This window comes from Amphiura filiformis, chromosome 4, assembly GCF_039555335.1.
Source record: "Amphiura filiformis chromosome 4, Afil_fr2py, whole genome shotgun sequence".
In the NCBI taxonomy this organism is placed as follows: domain Eukaryota; kingdom Metazoa; phylum Echinodermata; class Ophiuroidea; order Amphilepidida; family Amphiuridae; genus Amphiura; species Amphiura filiformis.
This window is the reverse complement of record NC_092631.1, coordinates 31,401,429-31,426,720: the sequence shown is the minus strand read 5'-3', so window position 1 is coordinate 31,426,720 and position 25,292 is coordinate 31,401,429. Positions and strand designations below refer to the sequence as shown.

The 25,292-nt window shown below is 37.1% G+C and overlaps 1 protein-coding gene across 1 annotated transcript; it reads left to right on the top strand.

The window, feature by feature from the left end:
* The first annotated feature begins 1,070 nt into the window (after nucleotides 1-1,070).
* On the top strand, nucleotides 1,071-17,559 carry LOC140150111 (nose resistant to fluoxetine protein 6-like). The gene is made up of 11 exons (XM_072172115.1): nucleotides 1,071-1,084; nucleotides 1,729-2,102; nucleotides 4,548-4,718; nucleotides 6,332-6,425; nucleotides 7,046-7,319; nucleotides 9,482-9,561; nucleotides 10,936-11,046; nucleotides 11,460-11,616; nucleotides 14,140-14,320; nucleotides 14,953-15,095; nucleotides 17,398-17,559. Exons 1-11 carry the CDS (start codon nucleotides 1,071-1,073, stop codon nucleotides 17,557-17,559), a joined length of 1,761 nt encoding a protein of 586 aa, XP_072028216.1.
* The last annotated feature ends 7,733 nt before the right edge of the window (nucleotides 17,560-25,292 follow it).

Sequence of the window (25,292 nt, the reverse complement as noted above, 5' to 3'; positions counted from 1 at the left end):
TTAATAAACATTATGTGTGCATGTTTGAACCGCTTGCATACTGGACTATAAATTGTGCTTTAAGGCCAAATAAGAAAAACAAGTTTGTTTTCCGTAGCGCGCGCATTTCGTTTTTGATGGTTATTTTGTGCATTAGAATTTTTTTCATTCTTTCAAAGAAAAGAAAAAGAAAAAACCGGAAAAATCGCAATAAATAATGTAAAACACCACTGGGTAAACATTAAATGTTACACAATACAACAAATGAGTGTAGTGAAAAAACAAAACGGATGGTGTTGCTTATATATATGCAAACCCAAGCCCATGCATGTGTGTGAATTGTGCATCATTTCTGTCAGTACTGCATTGATCTGAATCCGCCCAATACTTCTTTGCCGGTTAAAAAACAAAAACAAAAACACACACACAAAGTCTCAAGTTTAGAGATATGTATTTTTATTTGCCAGGCAATGAAGACTTGTTTTTATATACGTTAAACTTTCAAGACTTGGCGCCTTCAACACTGAAGCAAAATATCTAGTTTCAGTGAGCAAATAGATACTAAGAGAAGAAAAGAACAGTACTGTTTCTATGTTTTCTTTACAAATCTATTGTGATTTTTTAAAATACTTTTTTACTCTGCTGGTTGAAAGGGGGTCATAAATATTCTTGAATATGAAGAAACAGTGCCTATGATTTGTGTGGGGGGAGAGGTGTGGGGTGTGTGGGTGGGGTGGGTGGGTAGGGGTGTGTGTGTGTATGTCGGAGAAACCCACTGTAAATTACGATTGCATGATTTTCATTTCAAGACATGGCTAAAAAAATAAAAATAAAAAACCGCATTTCGCATTTGACTTTTTAGACCTGCTACAGGAAACAAACATGTTATTTTTTTGTCTTCAACTCGGAATGTTGCGCCTGACGTCATAGCAGAGCCATGGTTGGTTGCTGACCTCAGGTTGCGCAGCGCTGCATATTTCGTCGGATGGTTTAAACGTCATGTATATCCAACATTCTGAAGCTAGTATAAGTTTGGCTGCGAAGTTCGTTGTGTTGCACAATTAGTGAAGTATTGACTCGTCTGGAGGACAATGCATTATGTAAAGTGGGTTATAAATGCTGGCAATGTAACCTGTTGGTCTTGTATTTATTTATTATCAATTATAGTTTTTCATTATTTGGCCAACTCGATGCATTAGCAAGTTACTGTAAAGTACTAATTCACCCTGGGCATTTTAAACCTCTAGCCCGCCTCTAGTGATATTAAGTAGCCGAATTATTAATTATCATCACCACATTTTCAGGTACTAATACGCAAGAACTAATGTTTTTCTTCATAAAGTCATAAAGTTATAGTCTTGGACGTCTACAATACGCTTGGATCAATCATCATTCTTGATATGCATAATAGCTAATTTGGTAAGAGCGCTAGTTTAGATTACTTACAGGTCCTGGGTTCAAATCACGGGCAAGGATAATATCTAATTATTTGGTCAATAATAAGTAAACACTTACTTGTGATCTGTTCATCCTGCATGTTTATACAGACCTTGGACCAATAAGAGGCGCCGACAATATTTCCTACGACTGTTTCGAGGACATTCCATGGAGTGGCGGTGCCATTGCAACTTTGTAAGTCAATGTGATTTCATGTTTCGTATGTCGGCTATACATGATTATTGTTTTCGCATACCCGTTTGAGGTTTTTTTTTATGTCATGATAATTGATTATTATTTATTGCCTTATAGATGTATCTTGTCCTTCTTTGCACTTATTGTTCTAACCGGAACTGTCTACCACGTGACCTCTCATGACTACGTGACTTCCATTTTAGAAGAACTTAAACATGGAAAGTCAAACCGTAAAACCCAAGAGAACGTTTATGAACAAGTTGTACATGATGAGAACCGCAAAGGTGAGGAGACAGAATACGAGAGCACATTTTCTACAAGTGCCGGAGAAAGTGATATTCGCAATCCCCCTGAGTATAAGGAGCCTAGAACATATGACGATGAGAAAAAGAAGGCGATATCTGCGGTGGAATCTAAGTCTAATGGAACTACCCAACTGGTGATTGAAGAAGAAAGCTACGGAAGCAGGAATTTAGATGGTCTTAAACTAGGTGAGCATCTGTCATGTACGTTCACCCCCACCTCCACACACACCCCACCCACCACCCACCTACCCACCTACCTACCACCTACCCACCCACCCACCTACCCACCCACCCACCTACCTACCTACCCACCTACCTACCTACCTACCTACCTACCTACCTACCTACCTACCTACCTACCTACCTACCTACCTACCTACCTACCTACACCCTCACATACCCACATCCACATACATACATATTTTGATTTGTATAATCACTTTTTACCTAGTGTCTGCTGTTTATGGTGGATATCAGAATCAGTTTAATTCCTCCGCTAATTGGAAGGCTCAGGCAAGGATAACGGCGTACTTTCATGTCTACTTAGATCGTTAATATCCAAACAGCACCAGAACGGTATGGGTCAGTCAGGGATTTTCACCCTACTCTTTTCGAAACTGACTGCGAGATACATGTAAAGACATGGCTCTCTGTACACGAGACCGACGACTTAACGTCCCCTCCGGAGGACGGAGTACTCTCAAGGCTCATTTATCCAATTCCAAATACACAATGGGAAGAAACCACGGGATGTCCGATTTTAATCTACAGATGTTGCCAATTAAATTTAGTCTTTTTCCAAGGCAATGCCCCAGCATATCTCCACCACCGGGAGTTAAACCCGGGACTTCATGCGTCAACGGCAAGTGCCCTAACTATTAGGCCACTCTCTTCCACATATCGATGGACGTAGAGCATCACATCGTTATGACTTTAATGCATGCAGAAAAATATTATTTTATAATTTTGATTTTGTATTAACATTGGAATTGGATACTACCTTGATAAGCACTACCAGAATGGCTTCAACTAGCGGGTAAGGGTGGTCTTAACCCTGGAATTATGGATATATTTGGGCCTCATAAATGCTAATTAATTGTTTGTCTAAAGTATATAAAAGTTACATAATTTAGAATGGCAAAGACTTGATGAATTCATCTGTGAGGTCAAATTTTGTTGGCCCAAATGTTTTTCGGACACCATAACAAAAACAAAAAATCCTTTATATATTATTTTTGCAAAGTTGATCAAAATTAGAAAGAAGAAGAAAAAAAAAAAAAAAAAAAAAAGAAAAAAAAAAGAAGAAATAAATAGAAAAATATATTTACACCTAGTTTTTAAAAATTAATGAAAATAATTTTTTTTATTTATTAACTGATTTTGGGGATTTTTTTCGAAAAATGAGCAGTTTTGCCCAAATTTAAGCTGACAAATGAATGCATTAAGTCTTTGCCATTCTGAATATGTGTACTTTTATATACTTTAAACCAAGAGTGTACTTCGGTTATATCTATAAATGCGCTTTTATAAATTCACACGTGACCACCTCCGCGCTGCCATAACAGCTTATGGGCGCATTACACCAAATCACTGTGCGAAAGGTGCAATGGTGATGAGTTCCGGTTAAAAGTGTATGGCTACTGGAGACAATGTGGTGTCCTTAGCGACCATGTTCTTCATGAGGCTGGCATGTTCTGATTTAAAAGGTTAACATGCTGCTTAAAATTAATTGTATTTCAGTGCTTCTAAAATTTTATGGTTGCCAAAAACCCCAAATATTTTGGTAGATTAAGGACCACTACTTCCATGTACCTTAAAAACGCGATAGTTAGCATATGTGGTTTATCATAAAACTATAGTTTTATAATTATTGCTTATGGCTATTTGTCAGCCGTAGTATGCGAATTCGACATCCTCCCATGCGCAAGAATAGAAGCGTATGAGAATTAAAAAAAACACCAGAACTTTCATCAAACGGGTGTAAGTTTTTCAAAGCTTTCGTCGTCCTTGATTTTATCCTCATTCATAATACGTATCGATTTTTCCCGTATAAGATAACTTATTTCACATCAACACTACATGGCCTTATTAATACACAGTATTCTAAAAATACCAAAATGACAATTTTGATTTAGAGTGGTATGGTCCTCTTTCTGGTTAATGGAATTACCGATTGTTCCTTTAGGGGCTGTGCAATAATTATGAGCCCCCCTCTCGGCCCGCCAAAAAATCTTTGCCACCCCCTTTACACATGCCAAATTTTTGGGATCCCAATTTTCAAACCTTAAATGGTCTAGATATATGTTGCGAGCGCAGCGAGCAGGAAAATTTGCATATTAAAGCGTTTCCGTACTGTTTTCCTAAGCCTTTTTAGAGCGTTTTATTTAAAAGGCGCCTCATGAACGTGTGCCAAAAATCGCTTGCCCCCCTCCTCTCGGCTGGCCAAAAATTGCTTTCCCCCCCTTTCCTCGCCAAAAATTTCTTACCCCCCAATTTTACCCTCCCCCAGGGCTCATAATTATTGCACAGCCCCTTTGTAACTATGTAAAGCGTGACTTTATTTTATGAGAATGATTTTGTACGCACTCTTTATTACTTTCAAGTTAATGTTTCATTATTTAATTCTCACAGCTATCACGGACCGACTTTTAATGTCATTCTCCATCTTTCACAACACCGAAAAGATATTCTCCACGGGATCGCCATCTTCGATGTTAGGTTCTCTAAATGGTATCAGAGTGCTTAGTATGTGGTGGGTGATACTGGGTCATTCCATGTATTTTCCGTATGGACTACGTTATGGTAAGAAATTAAGTACATGTAGGCCTATATCGAGTGGTTTTGATTATTATATATAAACACAGCCACATTAAAAAGTCTCCACTAGTTCCATCCCCATTTAATCAGAGTCTGATGAGTTTATGGCAACACAATTTATATAATAACTTTCTACACATTTTCCTTCGAAGGTTGATACCAAATTTGATATCAAAAGTTTAATCATCGTTAGCATCCCAGCAAACACAAAACGTTTTCGACGTCATTCGGAAAAGGTTATAAAATGTTGTCAGAAAACGTTTAAATGTCGGGTTATATAAAGGGTATATTAAGGGTATAAAACGTTTTCATAACATTGAAAAACATTGTTTGATAATCTACTGCCCAACAAACACAAAATGTTTTACAGAAAACGTTTAAATGTCGGGTTATATAAAGGGTATAAAAACGTTTTAATAACATTCCAAAAACATTTTTGAAAACATGATACAAAACATTCTAAACAGAATGTTATTTTGGGGTTGAAAAAAATATTTTGCGAAAAATGTTTGCCCAAAATATTTGCAATAACGTTTTAAAAACGTTTTTATGACCTTTATATAACCCGACATTTAAATGTTATTAAAACGTTTGGAAGAAAACATTTTAAGAACATTTCTGTGTTTGCTGGGAGCAAATATTTTAACATAATATTATTTACGTGTTGGCAAAATATTTGGCAAAAATGTTTGCAAAAATAGTTTACAATAACATTTTTGAAAACATTTTAGAAATATTGCTGTAGTGTGTTTACATACAAAACGTTTTAAAACGTTTTCATGACCTTTATATAACCCGACATTTTAATGTTATTAAAACGTTTTTACCTAAACCAAAAGCCAAAATATAACTTATTTAAAACGTTTTAAAAACGTTTTTGTGTTTGCTGGGATAGGAGCCGTTGTTTGGCAATTTTAAAAATGACAAAAGCCAATGCATGGTATCAGCTTATTATGTGGCGGGGTATTTGATTTGCAATTTGACATGCATGGGTAAACCTTGAACCTGCCGGCCTATTCAGGCGACGTAATTCTTGGCACTCACGCTAGCTCCGCTACGTGATACAATTCCCTATGTCATTTTTAAAATTGGACGAATTTCAAAACAATGGTTCCTATGCTCACGATGATTAAACTTTTGATATCAAATTTGGTATCAACCTTCGAAGGAAAGAGTATAGAAAATTATTATATGAATTAGTTTGCCATAAACTCATCAGAAAATGGGGATGGAACTAGTGGAGACTAGTTTTAATTTGGCTGTGTTTGGCTTTAGTTGATGGGCTCTTGGCCGTGGATCAATGCTTTAAAAAAAAATTTTGGTTCAAGTTTTTGTTCTCTTAGAATTTTCATGATTGTGAGGTAAATCTGTGTACACATTGTGAAATCGCAACATGTGTCGTGACACGGTAAAATTGGACGTGACTGGATGAATGGGTAGATGACATTATGCTTTCATATCAAAACTGAAAGCGGCACTTACAATTTGCATGTGACCTATTCTTAATTAAAATTAGACATGTTTGTGCTGAGTTGAAGTTCAATTGATTAAGTTTCTAGTTTTTGTGTGTGCGCACATTTTTTAACCCCTTTTTTCAGATAATCCGGTATATATTGTTGATCAGTTCGATAAGACGGCACTTTTTCCGGTACTCAATGGCACCTTCTCTGTGGATACTTTCTTCGTATTGAGGTTCGTACATGACGTATGTGAATGTCTGCGTGTCTCCTGCTCTTTTCTTCCCCCCTCTCTCTCTCTCTAACCGCTAAAACCCACTAACCGCTCCACCCGAAACTGGGGAATTAGCAGTCAGGGGTTTAACAGTTCTCTAGATATAGCCAGGTTTTATGATATAGCAAAGTTTTGGATCACCACAGTCAAAAGGCCCTATACTAGTAGGGCTAACACGTTGTGCATGTGCTTTTTTACCAGATACCCCGGTACGCTATCTATCACTTGCAAAATAAAAACAAAAACAAAAACAAAAAACAGAAACAAACGAAGGAATTCAAAAATTACGTTATTATGATGTCACCGGGTGTGTGTGTGTGTGTGTGTGTGTGTGTGGGGGGGGGGGTGTGGTGGGGGTGCAGGGGGGGGGCTGGGCGATTGGTAGTGGTCGTTCGCAGTCCATATGTTGTGGAGCGGGGTCCACCTTAGTCCTCAAACTGACAAACCAAAAAACAAAAACAAAAAGTTACAGATATTTCATAATACAATAGTTACTTGATTATTAACTAGCATAGAGGTGCGAGGCAAAAACGACAAAAATTTCATCAAATATTGACAGATTTAGTGTTGTGACATTTCAGTGGTTTTCTGGTGACATATCTGACGCTTAAAGAACTAAGGAAGACGTCTGGACGTATTAACTGGTTTCAGTTCTATTTCCATCGATTCTGGCGCATAACGCCCTTGTATATGGTATGCCTGGCAATATGGGCTACGTTGACTCCGTATCTCGGCAATGGAACAGGAAAAGACGCTTTTTTAAAATATACAAGTGATGCGTGTCAAAAATACTGGTGGACAAATCTTCTGTATATCAGCAATCTCTATCCATTCCCAGGAAATCTGGGTGATCATGTAAGTTGTATAATTATAGATCTAGGTTAATAGTACTAAATTATGAGAGGGGCACGGTGACGTAGCGGTACGGGCTCTACATCGGAGCGTTGCGAGTTCGAGCCACGGAGGTACCATCGTGTTATACACTCGAAGGATGAAATGGGGATGAGCTGTTAAGAATATTGTCCATTGAGCGCCTCACAAAGGTATGGGTATGTCTAGGCATTGTATGGCAACTAACAGCGGAATAAGTGTAAAGTGCTTTGATGCACTTGAAAGGCGCCGTATAAATGACAACATTAATGTGATCAAGCAAAATCAGTCGGAACTCGGAAATATTGATTTTGAGATACAGCCAAACAAAGGAAATATTTCCTTTTGTTTCCTCTTGTTTTGGAAACTCTTTAATTGCTCATATCTTTGTGGTTGTTCAATTTTAATGGGGTTCTGCAAAATCCAGCTTTGTAAATGTTATTTACTATTCTATAAGAAACTGAAAATTTAATATTTCCGAGTTCCGACTGATTTTGCTTGATCGCATCACATTTATTTTTATGTGTAAAAGCTGTTCTTGTGTAAGAGCAGAACAGTGTTAGACCTGGACCTTGTGTAAGAGCTGGACAGTGCTAGAGCTTGACCTTATATGCTAATGAGCCATGCATGCGGTAAATAAAGTAGATGACATTGATATTGAAAATACTTTCTTACCTCTAGCCAATATAATTATGTTTCTGCCTTCTGCCCAATTCAACAAGTTTGAGCCGCATTTATTTGAATATTAAACTTGTATCTGTATATCATTTATTTTCTATTTTACCACGAAAAAAAGTGTAATTTACTTTAACCCTAAAATATTCCTCAATTTTCAAATTGTTGTATAATTTTGCGCCAAAACTTCATCGCTGAAATAAAAATTGGGGGGTAGTTTTCAGACTATTTCTTTAGAGACCTGTCGCTTCTCATTGTACATTTAACGCATGTCCTGACCGGTGTGCGATTTACTGACCGGTCATTTTGAGACACGGTATTTTGTACAGAGAGTGCCGTGAGCCTGGTCTAGGGTGGGTGCGGCATTAGAGTAAGGATCTCCAACTCGTTTTCAAACGTTACAATACCTAGTAAAATTTTTACTAGTGACTAGAAATTTCATGATACCAGAAATAAATAAATCATTTATGATATGAAAATTATTCTACTTAGTTCTCTGGGTTAAGGGATCTAAAATGAGCGTTTATTGCGTTTCGACAGTATTTTTTGTGGGACATGAGAGCACCTCAGACCTATCGAATTGCATTCTGAATACGAAGCATGTCTTTCTGATATCAAATAATTTTCATATTTTGAAAATCACAATATAATACAAATTTTATGACAAATTATAAAAATTTGATATTTTTCAAATTTTGATATATAACAGTCCTCGAAGTAAATTATATAAATCTAATGATATATTCTTAAAGTGTATGTAGCAGGAGGAAAAGCCGACGGTCAATTGAAAATTTTGACCTTTCATATTGAAGATATGGATTTTTTCATAAAAAGACCTAATTTTTGTTTGGTGTTTTGGGAAAAAAAATCCATATCTTCAATACGAAAGGTCAAAATTTTCAATTGATCGTCGGCTTTTCATCCCACCTACATACACTTTAAGTATAAATCATCAGATTTATAAAGTTTACTTCAAGTACTGTTAAATATCAAAAATATCAATTTTAATGATTTGCCATAAAATGTGTATTAAATTGCGAATTTCAAAAATCAAAATTATTTGATATCAGAATGACATTCTTCGTATTCAGAATGCAATTCACTGGCCTACTCTGGGGAAAGATAAAAATTTGTTCAATCATTTATGATGTTAATAATAATGATACCATAGTAGACGCATGTCAAAAGGTCTGCTACAAAATGTTCAGCTATCAAAGAAGAAGTATAATTATGATATTGTAATCAAAAAATACTCATAAAAATTAGTAAAATGAGTAAAATACTTATAAAACCGATGTCAGTAGTGTACATCTTTAAAGGAATTGATAATAAATAATTAAATGATGCTGACTAATGAAAAATGAAATCTGACCTCATCACATAACGTCTAATAAGAAACGGTGAATCAATTTCCATTGACCTCAAGTTCAGTTCTGTTCTAGTCACAAAGAATTGTCTATTTTCTTTTGCAGTGCATGACATGGAATTGGTACCTTTCAAACGACATGCAGTTTTATATCATCAGTCCTTTAATTATCTATTGCTTGTACAAGTAAGTAGCGGCCGCCTTATATGGTTTTATTCTGAATGTAATAAAATTATATTTTCGGCTTGTATTCAAAAGAATAGGATATCCTCTCAAAATCAATTCTCGTCCTACTGAACCATATTTTGGAACACGGATTACGAGAGGGGTTGTTAGGCACCCCCTTATTTTCTATTGTTAGGGCCATATACTGTTATATTGGGTACCAATGTATATCTACGCACATTCCCCATATAATGTCCCTATGACGACATAAAGTGAGTGCGCCCTCGCAAAATGGAAACGATGTGGCTATGTACAAAAGGACGGAGGTGAAACCACTCATCAAAGAATTTTGCACTGATCAAGAATATTGCATTTGTGAACATTGAATGAACATTTTGAAATACTATTTAAATTGTGCATTTTCGCGGGTTTTATATATATTTTTTAAGTGTCGATTACCTCGGGCGATAGATGACGTACTTCAGTGTACATGAAATAAACGTACGTTATACGTTGTTGTTTAATTGTACTTTAGTTTGTGATGCATTGTAGTGTAAGTTTTTCTCTGGTTGGCCTCACACTTGTCAAAGGGTCCAACCCGAAACGTCGTGTTTATCTATACCTCTTGGTATATATATATTTTGCACTGTTTCTTACTTTAATCTCTACGACCATATATTAAAGTATATACATTGTACACGGAGATCGCAGATATAGGAAAGTGGTACATGTACCTACTAAGCTACTTGGGAACTTGGGTTACATGTAAACAAACTCACAACGGGGAATTCCCCATGTAAACAAACAAGATGGCAGCCCGCAGCGGCGGTGTCGTAATTTCAGCTATTCTAACATTTACAATTCACAATTCAAAATGACTGAAATAGATCTAATGTTGAAATGTAGAATATTGGAGATATTCCTGCTAGATGAAGTTTGATCAAGGGTTTGATTATATTTTTATTTTATTTTTTTTTTAAATTTGTTTTTTTGTTAGTATTTTTTTTAAATCTAAACGGCGCCGCGCGCCACCCGGGAAGCCACGGCACGCGAGCCGCTATTTGCGGAGCGCTGTTCTAAACAATGGCAACCGGACGGAACCGCCAGTCAACGGCCGGTCGAGTTTTGATTTCATCCCTAAGTCAAATGTACGTTTCTTGATGTATGTTTTTAAATGGCAGTGCCGACGCAATTTCTCCAGTTGCTAAGTAAAAAATAACACACCCTCTGACCCTGGTTTTAAGCAGGGGTGTTACTAGATGATATTTTACGGTATTTCATTGAGCCGTTGCTCACATCTCATTATGGAACCCAAAGTTTGAGTATTAAAGCATGATTTTCCACCTGTCGTGCTATGTAAACTGGATATAGTGTTTGTTTTCTTTTCACATTTAGATCCAGGAAATGGGGAGTTAGTTTACTTGCCTTGTTGTGTGGCGTATCATTTGGTTCTACGGCTTACATATGCTGGTATTGGGGACTTCCAGCTTATGGAGGTGACACCCCGTAAGACGTTTAATACAGATTTTTTTCCAACCACATTTCGTGTTTCCGTTCGTGGTGTTATTTGAAATTTTTAATTTGTTTAGAAAAAAACCCAATATTTTTATAATCATTTATAATTATCATAAATTATAATTATGATTTTATTTTAGAAATTGATAATTTATTATATTCTAGTTAATATAGTTGGCCTTCCTTCTTCCCACCATATACTCACTCACTCACTCACTCACTCACTCACTCACTCACTCACTCACTCACTCACTCACTCACTCACTCACTCACTCACTCACTCACTCACTCACTCACTCACTCACTCACTCACTCACTCACTCACTCACTCACTCACTCACTCACTCACTCACTCACTCACTCACTTACTAACTTACTTACTTACTTGTTTGCTTACTTACCAGGTATTACAACAATCGTACAACTACTACTCCCGGAATTGAGCAAATCGATGACTTCATTTACGGCAAACCGTATGTCCGTATTCAGACGTATCTTGTTGGTATGATGCTGGGGTATATTACATACAGGATGAATGGCAAACCCTATAGGCTGAACATGGTAAAGATTAGATTAGGTTTTGAAAATTTAAGCCACCCGAGTGAGTTTTTCTTGGAATGTTATTATGAAATCTTTCAAATCTGATTTGTGCAATCTTGATAAATCTCTTTAATAAGTTAATCCACCCCTTTTGAATAACAACCTAAAATAAGTTCCGTTTAATATACCTGAAAAGAAAAGAAATGATCATGGTGTAAAGAAGAAGACGGGCGTCTTATTTAAAAGTCATAGTCAGAAGATCTCCCCATCTGTGCTGACCCCGCTACTCGTAAAGAGACCGTTAAGACAATTGCCGCCATGAAAGCCAACAAAGCATCAGCTTTAGATTGTGCCATTACAGCCGAGGCCCTTCATGGAGGTGTTGATCAAATGGTTGATGTCATTCATGCTTTCTGTTCAAATGTTTACACTACACTATCTCCACCACGCCAATGTATTACCAATGTTATTATACCATTGCCAAAGAAAGGTGACTTTTCTACACAGAGGCATATCACTCATGTCCATAGCTGCTAAAGTCTTCAACAACATCCTTTTAAACCGAATCCGACCTCATGTAGACCCCTTGCTGAGAAGCAACCAGGCTGGTTTCAGACCAGGATGCGGCTGAGAAGAATTATGGAAGGCTTTAAGGAATACCAGCTCCCCTTGACAGTAATCTTCATTGACTTCAAGAAGGCCTTCGATTCCATCAACAGAACAGTAATGTTCTCAATATTGCGTCACAACGGCATTCCAAGTACTTTGGTCAGTGCCATAAAGATACTTTACAGTAACTCCAGCAGTGCAGTTATGGTTGACGGAGGCATATCTGAACCCTTCGATGTAGCAACTGGATTCCTGCAAGGCGATGTATTTGTTTCCTTTCTCTTTATTATCCTTGTTGACTACGGTACCTTTTGGGAAAGGCTTCTGGAGTTGTGACCTGTCCTCGTCGATCAAGAAGATACCCGGCCAAATTGCTAAATGACCATGACTTTGCCGATGATATCGCTCTCCGTGAGTCTTCCACCCCACGGGCCCAGTCTCAGCTCTCCAGGACCGCTAATGCCGCAGCAGACCTTGGACTTATAATCAGCGCACCCAAAACAGAGTATATGACCATCAACTGTCAACCCCAGCCTCCTCTCCAAGTGTACGGAAGCACCATTAAGCACATAACCGACTTCAGATACCTAGGCTCTATGATTGGGTCCAGTGCTAGTGACCTGAAGAGACGGGAAGCTCTTGCTTAGACAACCTTCTGGAAATTAGAGCAACTGTGGAAAAGTCCTTCCATCCCAATTTCCACCAATTTTAAACTGTTTCACGCAACCTGCGTCACAGTTTTACTATACGGTGGGTTATCTCTAAGGATATGGAAAATAAAATCAACTTATTTGGCACATCCTGCTACCGTATTATGCTGAACATCAAGAGAGTAGACAGAGTACCAAATACGACCATCTACAATCTGACAGAGACAACGCCACTGGTTGAGAAAACCAGGATTCTTCAACTGAAACAAATTGAAACAAATTTGTAGGGCATATTCTCCGCTTGCCTGACGATGAGCCAGTAAAAGAGTATGCATTGTATGTCCCAACTCATGGCAAGAGGAAACCCGGACGGCAACGAACCTTGTTCTGGAAATACATCCAGTGTCTTTTGGGGGATATCATGGATATGAACAGCATGCTGAGTCAAGGTCAACTATCAGCAATGGCTCAAGACCGATGTAGCTGGAGGAAACTCCGCAGCCGAAGGATGATGCTGATGAGCTATTCGAGGTAGAGGTTGCTCAGACCTCACTCTGTTCAACACTGCACCAGCCTATCACTCAAATTAGACCTTATTGGGGGGGGGGGGGGGTCACTCATTTGTCAAGATGTGCCCTAAAATTTGATGGGTAATCATGGGTTTGAGAATATTAAGTATCAAATTTGGCCTAGAAATAATCATTGGAAACATGAAAGTTATAATGTATAATGTATAACATGTATAAGGGGATAATTTACAAATTTTTCCATTGCTAATTTTATATTCTTAATCAGCTTCTTACTGTATGAATTGGGTCATCGATTTTGGTATTTGCCATTTTTTTGGAACATTGATTTCATAGATTTGCTTCAGGCCGATTTCTGTACCAGATTATAGGCATGTTATAAACATCCCAAAATTGCATTCTTGCTATTCAATTTTAATATCTGTACCTCCAAAATATAAGTTACAAGTCCTAATAAACGTACATTTTTGACTGAAATTGCACGTTCCAAAAAATATTCTTAAATTGTCTTTATTGTTTGTTTTATTATTTTGAATCAAAATGTTTACTTTGTAAGACATTCTGACATTGCATTACATGCACATATAACCTTTAAAGCAACATAATGGACCAATATTTACGAAATGATCTTTTTATTAACCTCGGCGCTCCAAATTCGGCACATTTGTAGTAACTCCGTAATTTTGATACAATTGTTATTTTTTTAAGTTGTTTAACAAGGTTAAAAATTCATTTGAATGTTACTTGTGTTTCCCCAGTTTGTTAACATCTTGGGCTGGACTGTATCAGCGGCTTTAGCATGTACCATAATCTATGGACTTCAAGCTACCGGACCAGATACGCAGCAGTGGCTTTCTATCGCTTACAACTGTCTAAGTAGATTTACTTTTGCTGTTGCCGTATCGTGGGTTATGTTTGCGTGTGTAACAGGCAACGGTGGTACGTTGATGATAAAATTATAACATTCCGTATAGAGTGGGAATAAACTTGTTAAAATACAGTGGCGTAACTAGGGTTGGTAGCGCCCGGGGCAAGAAACAAAATTGGCGTCCCTACCCCCACCCGAGAATATCTTAGACGCCCCCAATTCTTGAAACAATTGCGCCAGGGGCATGTTGCCACCCTGTCCCCTAGTTACGCCACTGTTAAAATATTTATTAAGTATCTCCAAGCATGTACGTATTTCGCTCAAGCAACGTAATTCTGATCATCATTTATAAGGGTCATATTTTTATCGTGTTCAATTATACTTTTTTAGTTCAGATATAGAAATAAAGCGTGCTTTTATTAACTACAGACTTAAATGGTCAAATATTTGAAAATTGCCCACGCACAAACACCCTCTCACAATACACTGCCCTCACAACATACACACAAACCTACATTTTTCAAAATTAGGCTTGGCATTCCTTTGTAGAGGAAAAACAAAATTAATACGTTACGCAGGTAACTTTCTGGTCGGGCGGTCACTAAACCATGATATCTTTTTTCATCGCCAACGGAATGATAATTTATATATCAAATTTTGTACGGTATGTTTTCTAATAATATGTAATTTTAACGCTTTTCAGGTTATGTCAACATGTTCTTATCGTGGACTTTGTGGACTCCATTAGCCAAACTATCGTTTGGTGCGTACTTGGTACACCCAATAATCATCTACCTGGTTATCTTGACGAAGAAAGCCCTATTGCATTTCACTTACGTGGAAATGGTCAGTATTGTTTTTAAGAGATTCAGTATAACTATGTAAGCCAGTCAATATAGGAAGTACCATTATAGGTATTATATCATAATACAGTGATTTTAGCCGTGTGATAGTTTTTATTATATCACTCATACATAAATTCTAGACAGTTCATTGGTTGATTACCATTTATCATTTTTACCATCACCCTCTCCGTGTGATAGTCTTTATTATATCACTCATACATAAATTCTAGACAGTTCATTGGTTGATTACCATTTATCATTTTTACCATCACCCTCTCCGTGTGATAGTCTTTACCATCATAGTGCTCTGCCGTAGTGCGCCTGCGCCAAGCCGTGCGCTGACTCGTAGACTCGCCGATTTAGTTATGGGGTGGACAGCAAATTGTGAATTATGTCACGGCAAAAAATAGTATTATGTGGATGAAAAAATGTATTCCCTATCTTAAATAGTATTTTTGAGTAATAGAATTTATGTATGAGTGATATAAAACAAATATTAACTGTCTTAAATTCGTGTAATGGTCGAAATATAATCACTCGGTGAAAGATGTATTGTTCCATTCCACTCGCCGTTCCGGCTCGTGGAATGGAACAATCCATCTTTCACCTTGTGATTATATTTCGACCATTACACTCATAGACAGTTAATATTTGTATACTATCACATGGCATGAAAAGAAACCATGTGATATCATGATATAAAACAAATATTACATGCCAATATTCGTGTAATAGTAAATATATATCATTTGGTCAAATTTTGACTGATCTATTTCACTCGGCTACGCATCGTGAAATTGAAAAGTCAAAATTTGACCTCATGATATATTTTGTACTATCACACTCATAGGCATGTAATATTTGTATACTATCCAATGAATGTACCTCATTGGTAATGCATCAATAAACATGGGATGCTAGGTGTTCTTTCCGACGGAATACAACATTTCAAGTTAACAATTATACTGTAGATCAGACGTACCTCTTTCAAATTACAATGGATTATTTTAGAAAAATCACGTGATTATACCATTACATAGATAGGCTGATTTTACTGAATGCCGGACCCCCCCCCAACAATTTGTATTGTTAAAAACTTCTGAAGAAAGACAGGAAAGTTATCAGTTAAAACAATGGTTTCATTTTTGCGATGTTTAGAAGTAAGTTTTTTTTAATTGAATGAATAGTGTATGTTTTTGCTTTTATTTGTGAAATATCCGGTCAAGATGTACAGGGTGTCCCAGAATGATTTATACCGTGTTTGAACAAAATATCAAAAATATATAGTCAACAGTGTATCTAATTTTAATTAGTGCAATACAATGACACACATGTCTCCTACCTATTCTGTGACTTTCATGGAAAAAGCTTGATTCGTTTTGGCGTGATATTGCTATTACTGAAAATGGACCAAAACTGTATGTGTGTAATTTACAGCGCAACATGCTTCATTAACACATGGATCCTTTATCATCATTGTCCAGCCGCACTGTGCAATGTATTTTTTAAAAATATGAAATACACCAAATTTGGCACAGATGTAGAGCTTACAACGCTGAATAATTCTTGGTATGGGATTAAGTGAAACATTTCAACATGAATTCAGATATTTAGGGTGAATAACGTAATTTTTATGTGATTTTTACCACAATTTTACCCAAAAAATGTCATTATTACAAAGGATATAACTTCCACAAGGATCCTCCGCTTTAAATTTAAATTTTCTCCGTTACGTATAGCTGTGGGTTTACCTTCTCTATACGATCCATCTCTGCTGGCATTTCAAATGATGAAACTCACACACCTCAATAATTGTCTTCAAACTCAAGCGTAACAAACCCTTTATTCATACAAGGATTGCTTCGTAACATCATAAATAATCGATAGGTATGGACTATTTAGTAGATAGAACAGGACAAACAAATATAATGCATAACATTTTCCAAATAACTTTGAGCTGAACGGTAGTTTTGTCAAAACTTGGAATTCACCATTTTTACGCAATATCCTGTAACTTCTATTAGAAACGTCCAATTTCTAAATTCTAAAATTCCCAAGAAAGCTAAATATATGTACATTTTAGAATTTAAAACAAAACTACCAATAGTAATGCCCTTCAACTTTCCCGGTATAAATCATTCTGGGACACCCTGTATTAGTTATTTAATTAATTTGTGCTTGAATTAATTTCTGATAATATTTTAAGTTTTGTTTTTGATTGTATTAAATTGGTAGGTTACTGCCAATAAACTTTTCTTTTTTCCAAACAAACTGACGATGAATTTTATTTCATTTTACCGCAGAGCTACTGGTTTATCGCAAATATGGTTGCATCCTACGCATGCGCATACGTTTTATCACTATTGGTAGAAGGACCTACAGTTGGTTTAGAGAAAGCTTTGCTCGGGAGACTGTCACGTGACTCACGTGATACGAAAGAAAAAAATGCTTGTGCAAAAGACTAAATTGAATGTAGAGGAGAAAGTTAATAATAAAGACACTGAAAATTATTTGTTCCCTGTTATTTGTTTTGCATCGTGATGATTTCAATAACATTGTCTTAGTTTTGTCGGCAGAAACTGTTTGTTAATCAAACATGTTATGGGTCCTATTATGGGTATGGGTATAAACAAATTAATTAAACAAGTACAAAAAGAAATTAAATATTGGTGGTCATAGTGAATCTAGCCTAAGGGTAGCATATTTTGGGATGCAAGTGAAAAACTATGTCTATGTATGGACACCCAGACTTCAATACTAATTTTGACATATATTTAGCAGTGATTTGTCTGGACTCGGACTCAAGTCCACTTTTTGCTGGACTCGGACTCGGCTCCGAATCAAACATTTTATGGCTCAAATCGGCTCTACATGTGTGCAGTGGAGTGTATTTTGATGAAGATGATGAATATCAAAATGATTAATAAAAGCTATAATAATGGTATTTTAACATGATAACAAAAGCTGGGTTTTGTTCTGTATTGATCAGTCATTGTAGATCTACATGTCTGCAGCATTCATGTACATTTTGTGTAGCCAGGGCTGGATTTACCTTTTCAGGGCCCTGGACCAGGCTAAAATAAAATTAAGGGCACTTGCTATAGCTCTTTCTATCCATGCGTTGCTCCCCATCCAAACCCCATCCATGATGTAATCTATTTGTTTTGATTATGATCAGAGGACTCGTGCGGGGATTCATGAGTGGAGTTAACATGCATCTGGGAAGTGAGAGTATTCTATTGTCACTTTCCTGCATTTGTGTAGCCATGTACTGTATGGTACCCGTACCCAATGGGTACGGGTACAGGTCCCGGACCATGAGTACAGGTACGGGTCCCAGGCCATGAGTACGGGTACAGGTACGGGTCCCAGTCCATGAATACGGGTACGGGTACTTGAACGGGTCCGAAGTCAAAATAGGGCATGAGTGCGGGTACGGGTACGGGTCCGAAGCCACGGGTACGGAAATTTGGGCTCGAGTACGGGTATGGGTACAAGTACGGGTACGGGTACTACAAGTCTGCCCGTTTCGCAAGATACAAATGTGCGAAACTGAGAAACGTATTATAGTATTCCGTATGACACCCTCAACGATGATAATTCTTCAATGTGTGAATTACTTACTTCGACTAATTAATCGCATTTTTGTTATTCGTATGGGGTAGGGCCTAGGGTACTCTTTACTGCAGTCAGGAAAATAAACAAGGCTGCAGTTAATGAATCATAATCTTATAACCAAAGTGTTTGTTGATGTCTAAAATCAAAGTGACCATTATGACAGCAAGGATGTTTTCGTTAATTTGAGATATCAGCGACGGCAAATGACGCAGAAATTACCAATTTATGAAACTAAAATCGATAGAAGGTACAGATTCAAAACTTCGCCTATGTCATGATTCATGAAATGCTACCTTATTAGCCCTATTACAACCCGGGGGGGTTGTCCAGCATGGTTCATCCAGCATAAAATAGGCAACTTAAAGCCATAATATACGATCTTATAATATTAAGAAAAGAAATTTCAACCCTGATATTTTGTTTCATTTCTTATGTTTACACATGTTCCAAACTACGCCTGACTGAAAACTGAAATTTTGACATAATGTCATAATTCAAACATTAAGTCCCCCAATAGAACTCTATGTTGAACACCCATAATGGTCAGTGTGGTTTCTTTCACGTTATCTTGTCATTTCGGCTTAAAGCCATATTGTAACATTTGCTGAGGAGGACGCCCTCAATATTGTTCAAAATTCTGTTTTTTTACACGATTGTCATTTGAACTTTTCCCCTATAACTCGAGAAATGTACATCGGAAATAGGCCAAACTACTCTTTCTGTATCCTTATGTTGAGAGCAATACATTGGTATGGTTTTTGAAAGCAAGATTTGACCCCCTGCATAAGCGGTCAATTTGGATTTATGCAAATTAGGCACTATTCCACTACTTGGATTTTTGGGGACTTTTGATATGTTGATATGTTTTTGGCTGAGCTTTTGGGAGATGGACGCATGCGAAATGGATTTTGTTGCAATTAGTGGTGGGTGATTTTTTAGTTTGACTAACCTAAATGTTTTGTGCAAGTTGCCCGGAAAATAGACAACCAATAAAATTATCATTTGGAGTAAAAAAAAAAGAAGATATTTCAACAATACAATGTGACCACATTCTCTCTTTGGAGTGTTTAATTTGGAACATGTATAGCATCAACAATATAGTTAAAAAAGAGTATGGAAGGGTTTGAATGTACTTTAAATTTGTAAAATTGATATAAAAGGTTTGTTTTAAGATGGATCACAAAAATATGTTTTTTTCATCATTGGTTAAAATTACGTCATCCATTCATTATACTGAAATGTTTAATCAAAGACGTCTTTGATTTCTTTAAATAGTTTTTTTTACCATGACAAGGTGTACCCTCTTGCCCTCTATAGCTGTACGCAAAAGAATGCGCAGGGTGTAAGACTTATTGGTAAATCTTATTGGCTAAGTTCAATTGATGCCTTGATAACCATGATTGACAAGATATCACTTAAAATAGAATTTACGCAATTGTCTATAGATAATGTAACCAAACATCTGAGTAATTATACATACATATAACATCGGGGATTTTTTTTCAATTAGTTCTCATTCGCAACTAGTTTTTTTTTATCAATATGGCGGCGACGATGGCTCTTAAAATGTTACTCATGGTGATGTTAGCCACAGGTGTGTTCGCCACGCACCAAAATCATGGTCACCAAGTAGAAATACCTCGAAAGCGTATACCAGGCTTTGCGAATGGGGAATATGTTATCCAAGCTGATATTTTCACCATCGATATAAACAAGTTGCTCGAAGATCCTACGAATCTGGAAGGTATTCAAGCAGAAATAAATGGGAAACGTCAAAATGATATCCGTGATTGGTTGCTCGTCAAATCCAGGGAATACAAAGAAGGCAAAGTCGTAAATGAACGGTTAGATGGAATGACCGAAACACCTTTGGGGAATATTTCACTGCAATGTTATAATGACGTCACGAGATTTTTTGTTGATTTTGAAGCGGCTCAAGTGTACGCTCTGAAAAGTAAGTATTATTTTGTATCAAAATTAGTAAACTGGGTATAATTTACAAACGCATTTGGATCTGGTGCATGAGGTGCAGGGTTCGACTCTCGATGAAAGCAAGAATCGACAAGCAGTCATCCGCTCTCCATTTTTATACTGCATCATGCTGCATGTGCATTCAGAGAATAACAAAGATCTGACTGGGCATTATGAAAGAACAGTATGATTCACTTATGTTGTTGAAAACAAAATATGTGCGGCAAATTACACGAGGTCTGTGTTATGCATGTTTTATTGCAATATGTTAGCATGGCTTACCCATGCATTTGTTTAAAGCTATAACCTTAATGAATAAAAATCTATGAATTCTGATTGACAAGGTACAAGCAGTGTCTCCAGGCTAGTCGGGGTGCCAGATAGCGAACACGAAAGAGATGTTCCCGCCTAGTCTCCAAGCAGCCACATGCCCTCGACCGGACAGATGAAGGCCCATGGCCCAATCCCCATTGCTCAAAAATCTGTCTGGAGGCACTTCTACTTTATTCTGTGGCCATCCATCAAAATATTTACATTGAATTGATCATACTGCAGTTACTGTTCATTTTCCTATACACAATACACAGTGCTCTCACCATATACGCTGGCGAAGTTACGTAATAATCGGATTAACTACCATAGCAATAGGTGAAAACAATTTTTGAATATACCGCGCTGCACTGATACGTTACGCGGTACCTCTTCATTGAACCATATCAGGCTAATTTCTTGCACCTGTAAGATTAGTATCTTTGAAAAGACCAGTATTGTATTCAATCTGTGATTGCAGACATACACAGGTGATGAGTGTAACCTGCTTGTAGTACAGCGCGATATGTTCAAAATTGTTTTCACCTATTGCTATGGTAATTAATCCGATTAATTACGTAATTTTCGCCAGCGTATTGAGGTGTGACCTCTACAAATAATGTACAGGGTGTCTCAATAAAAATAGGCCCTATGGAAAGTGGTGCATAACTTGAAATATCGGCAGTAAAATAAAAAAATTCTTAAAGATTCAAAAACCATGCAGTAAAATAGATCAGTCAAAATTTGACCAAATGATATATATTTACTATTACACGAATATTGGCATGTAATATTTGTTTTATATCATGATATTACATGGTTTCTTTTCATGCCATGCGATAGTATACAAATATTAACTGTCTATGAGTGTGATGGTCGAAATATAAGCACTCGGTGAAAGATGGATTCGGAACGGCGAGTGGAAGTGGAATGGAACAATACATCTTTCACCGAGTGATTATATTTCGACCATTACACGAATTGAAGACAGTTCATATTTGTTTTATATCACTCATGCATAAATTCTATTACTAAAATACTATTTAAGGTAGGAAATACATTTTTTCATCAACATAACACCTGTTTTGCCGTGATATACTTCACATTTTTGGGGAGTCTAAGAGTCAGCGCACGGCTTGGCGCAGGCGCACTACGGCAGAGCACTATGATGGTAAAGACTATCACACGGAGAGGGTGATGGTAAAAATGATAAATGGTAATCAACCAATGAACTGTCTAGAATTTATGTATGAGTGATATAATAAAAACTATCACACGGCTAAAATCACTGTATTCATGATATAATACCTATAATGCTACTTCCTATATTAGCTGGCTTACATATATAGTTATACTCTTAAAAACAATACTGACCATTTCCACGTAAGTGAAATGCAATAGGGCTTTCTTGGTCAAGATAACCAGGTAGATGATTATTGGATGTACCAAGTACGCACCAAACGATAGTTTGGCTAATGGAGTCCAGAAAGTCCACGATAAGAACATGTTGACATAACCTGAAAAGCGTTAAAAATTACATAATTATTAGAAAAAATACCGTACAAAATTTGATATATAAATTATCATTCCGTTGGCGATGATAAAAGATATCATTGTTTAGTGACCGCCCGACCAAAAAGTTACCTGCGTAACGTATTTGTTTTTCTTCTACAAAGGAATGCCAAGCCTATTGAAAATGGTAGGTTTGTGTGTATGTGGTGAGGGCAGTGTAGTGTAGGGTGAGAGGGTGTTTGTGCGTGGGCAAATTTCAAATATCAGATCATTTAAGTCTGTAGTTAATAAAAGCACGCTTTATTTCTATATCTGAACTAACTAAAGTATAATTGAACGCGATAAAAATATGACCCTTATATAATGATGATCAGAATTACGTTGCTTGAGCGAAATACATGTACATACAGGTTCATTACACAAGAAGCCTGTCATCACGCTGTACGATCTTTGGTCCTGTCCCGAATAGACTATGCCAATTCGTTACTTTTTGGCGCCAAGGAAGTCGACCTCAAGGGTATTCAGCGCCTGCAGAATAAGGCTGCGCGGTTGGTATTTGCTTGTGGACGGGACCAAAGTTCGTCACAGCTTTTGTGTACTCTTCACTGGCTTCCGGTTAAGGACAGAATTAAGTACAAGATACTGTTATATATCTATAAATGTCTTCATGATCTAGCTCCTTGCTATCTTACCAATGATCTTGTTTTGTACAATATTACAGATGGCAATGATGACTCTAGGCGTCGACTCCGTTCTTCCTCTGATGTTACCAGGCTTGTTGTTCCACGCTCGAGGCGTACGGCTGGTGACAAAGCATTTCACGTGGTTGGCCCATATCTTTGGAATCAGCTTCCTGTTGGCATCAGAGAGACGGCGTCCGTCCAAATCTTCAAACGCCATCTGAAAACCCATTTATTCCCTAAAGTTTAGGGATTTGTTTATTATGTGCTTCTTTTTGATTTTTGCTTCTTGGTTTGTTTGTAATTTTGTATTATATTGTAAGGCGCTGTGATCTCTGTAGAGCGCCATATAAGTATTCGTTAATAATAATAATAATAATAATAATGTACATTAATGCTTGGAGATACTTAATAAATATTTTAACAGTGGCGTAACTAGGGGACAGGGGGGCAACATGCCCCTGGCGCAATTGTTTCAAGAATTGGGGGCGTCTAAGATATTCTCGGGTGGGGGTAGGGACGCCAATTTTGTTTCTTGCCCCGGGCGCTACCAACCCTAGTTACGCCACTGTATTTTAACAAGTTTATTCCCACTCTATACGGAATGTTATAATTTTATCATCAACGTACCACCGTTGCCTGTTATACACGCAAACATAACCCACGATACGGCAACAGCAAAAGTAAATCTACTTAGACAGTTGTAAACAATGGAAAGCCACTGCTCCGTATCTGGTCCGGTAGCTTGAAGTCCATAGATTATGGTACATGCTAAAGCCGCTGATACAGTCCAGCCCAAGATGTTAACAAACTGGGGAAACACAAGTAACATTCAAATGAATTTTTGACCTTGTTAAACAACTTAAAAAAATAACAATAATATTGTATCAAAATTACGGAGTTACTACAAATGTGCCGAATTTGGAGCGCCGAGGTTAATAAAAAGATCATTTCGTAAATATTGGTCCATTATGTTGCTTTAAAGGTTATATGTGCATGTAATGCAATGTCAGAATGTCTTACAAAGTAAACATTTTGATTCAAAATAATAAAACAAACAATAAAGACAATTTAAGAATATTTTTTGGAACGTGCAATTTCAGTCAAAAATGTACGTTTATTAGGACTTGTAACTTATATTTCGGAGGTACAGATATCAAAATTGAATAGCAAGAATGTAATTTTGGGATGTTTATGACATGCCTATAATCTGGTACAGAAATCGGCCTGAAGCAAATCTATGAAATCAATGTAAAAAAAAAAAAAAGGCAACTAGAGATAATTTGCGCTCACAGAGCACAGACAATCGCAAGGCATGTAACCCTTTAATGGCCGTTTGACCTGATCTTTGACCTTTATGTTTCCCGGGTCACGAGGTTTGTTGTCACCGAAATTAAGCCCCCATACCCCTTACAGACAATGAAAGTACGGTATAAGATTTGACCCCAGATAACCTTTGACCTGACCCTGTAAAGTGTTCCAACATATTCCCCCTGGTCATTAAGTTTGTTGTCACCGAGTTTGAGCCTCGTACCCCTTACAGATGTCCAAAAAATGCATTTCTAAAATTTGACCTTTGACCTGAGCCCTACAAAATGTTCCCCTGGTCATGAGATCTGTTGTCACTGAGTTTGAGCCCCATATCCCTTACAGATGTCCAGAAAAGGAAATTGTAAGATTTGACCCAAGATAACCTTTGACCTGACCCCTGCAAAGTGTTCCAAAATATTCCCCTGGTCATTAAGTTTGTTGTCACAGAGTTTGAGTCCCGTACCCATTACAGATGTACAGCAAATGCATTTCTTAAATTTGACCTCTGCATGACCTTTGATCTGACCCCTGTAAAATGTTTCCCTGGTCATGAGATTTGTTGTCACTGAGTTTGAGCCCCATACCCCTTACGAATGTTGAGATAATGCAATTGTAAGATTTTACCCCCTTAATGACCTTTGACCCCAATTCTTTGTACAACTTTTAGACACTGGCTAAAGGCGATGCAGGTATGCAAGTGACGACATTGTGTTATGTAATTTGTGGAAGAAGAAGCATTTTTAGTGAAAATCACATTTTGGTCATAATGACCTTTGGATGACCTTTGACCCCGAGTT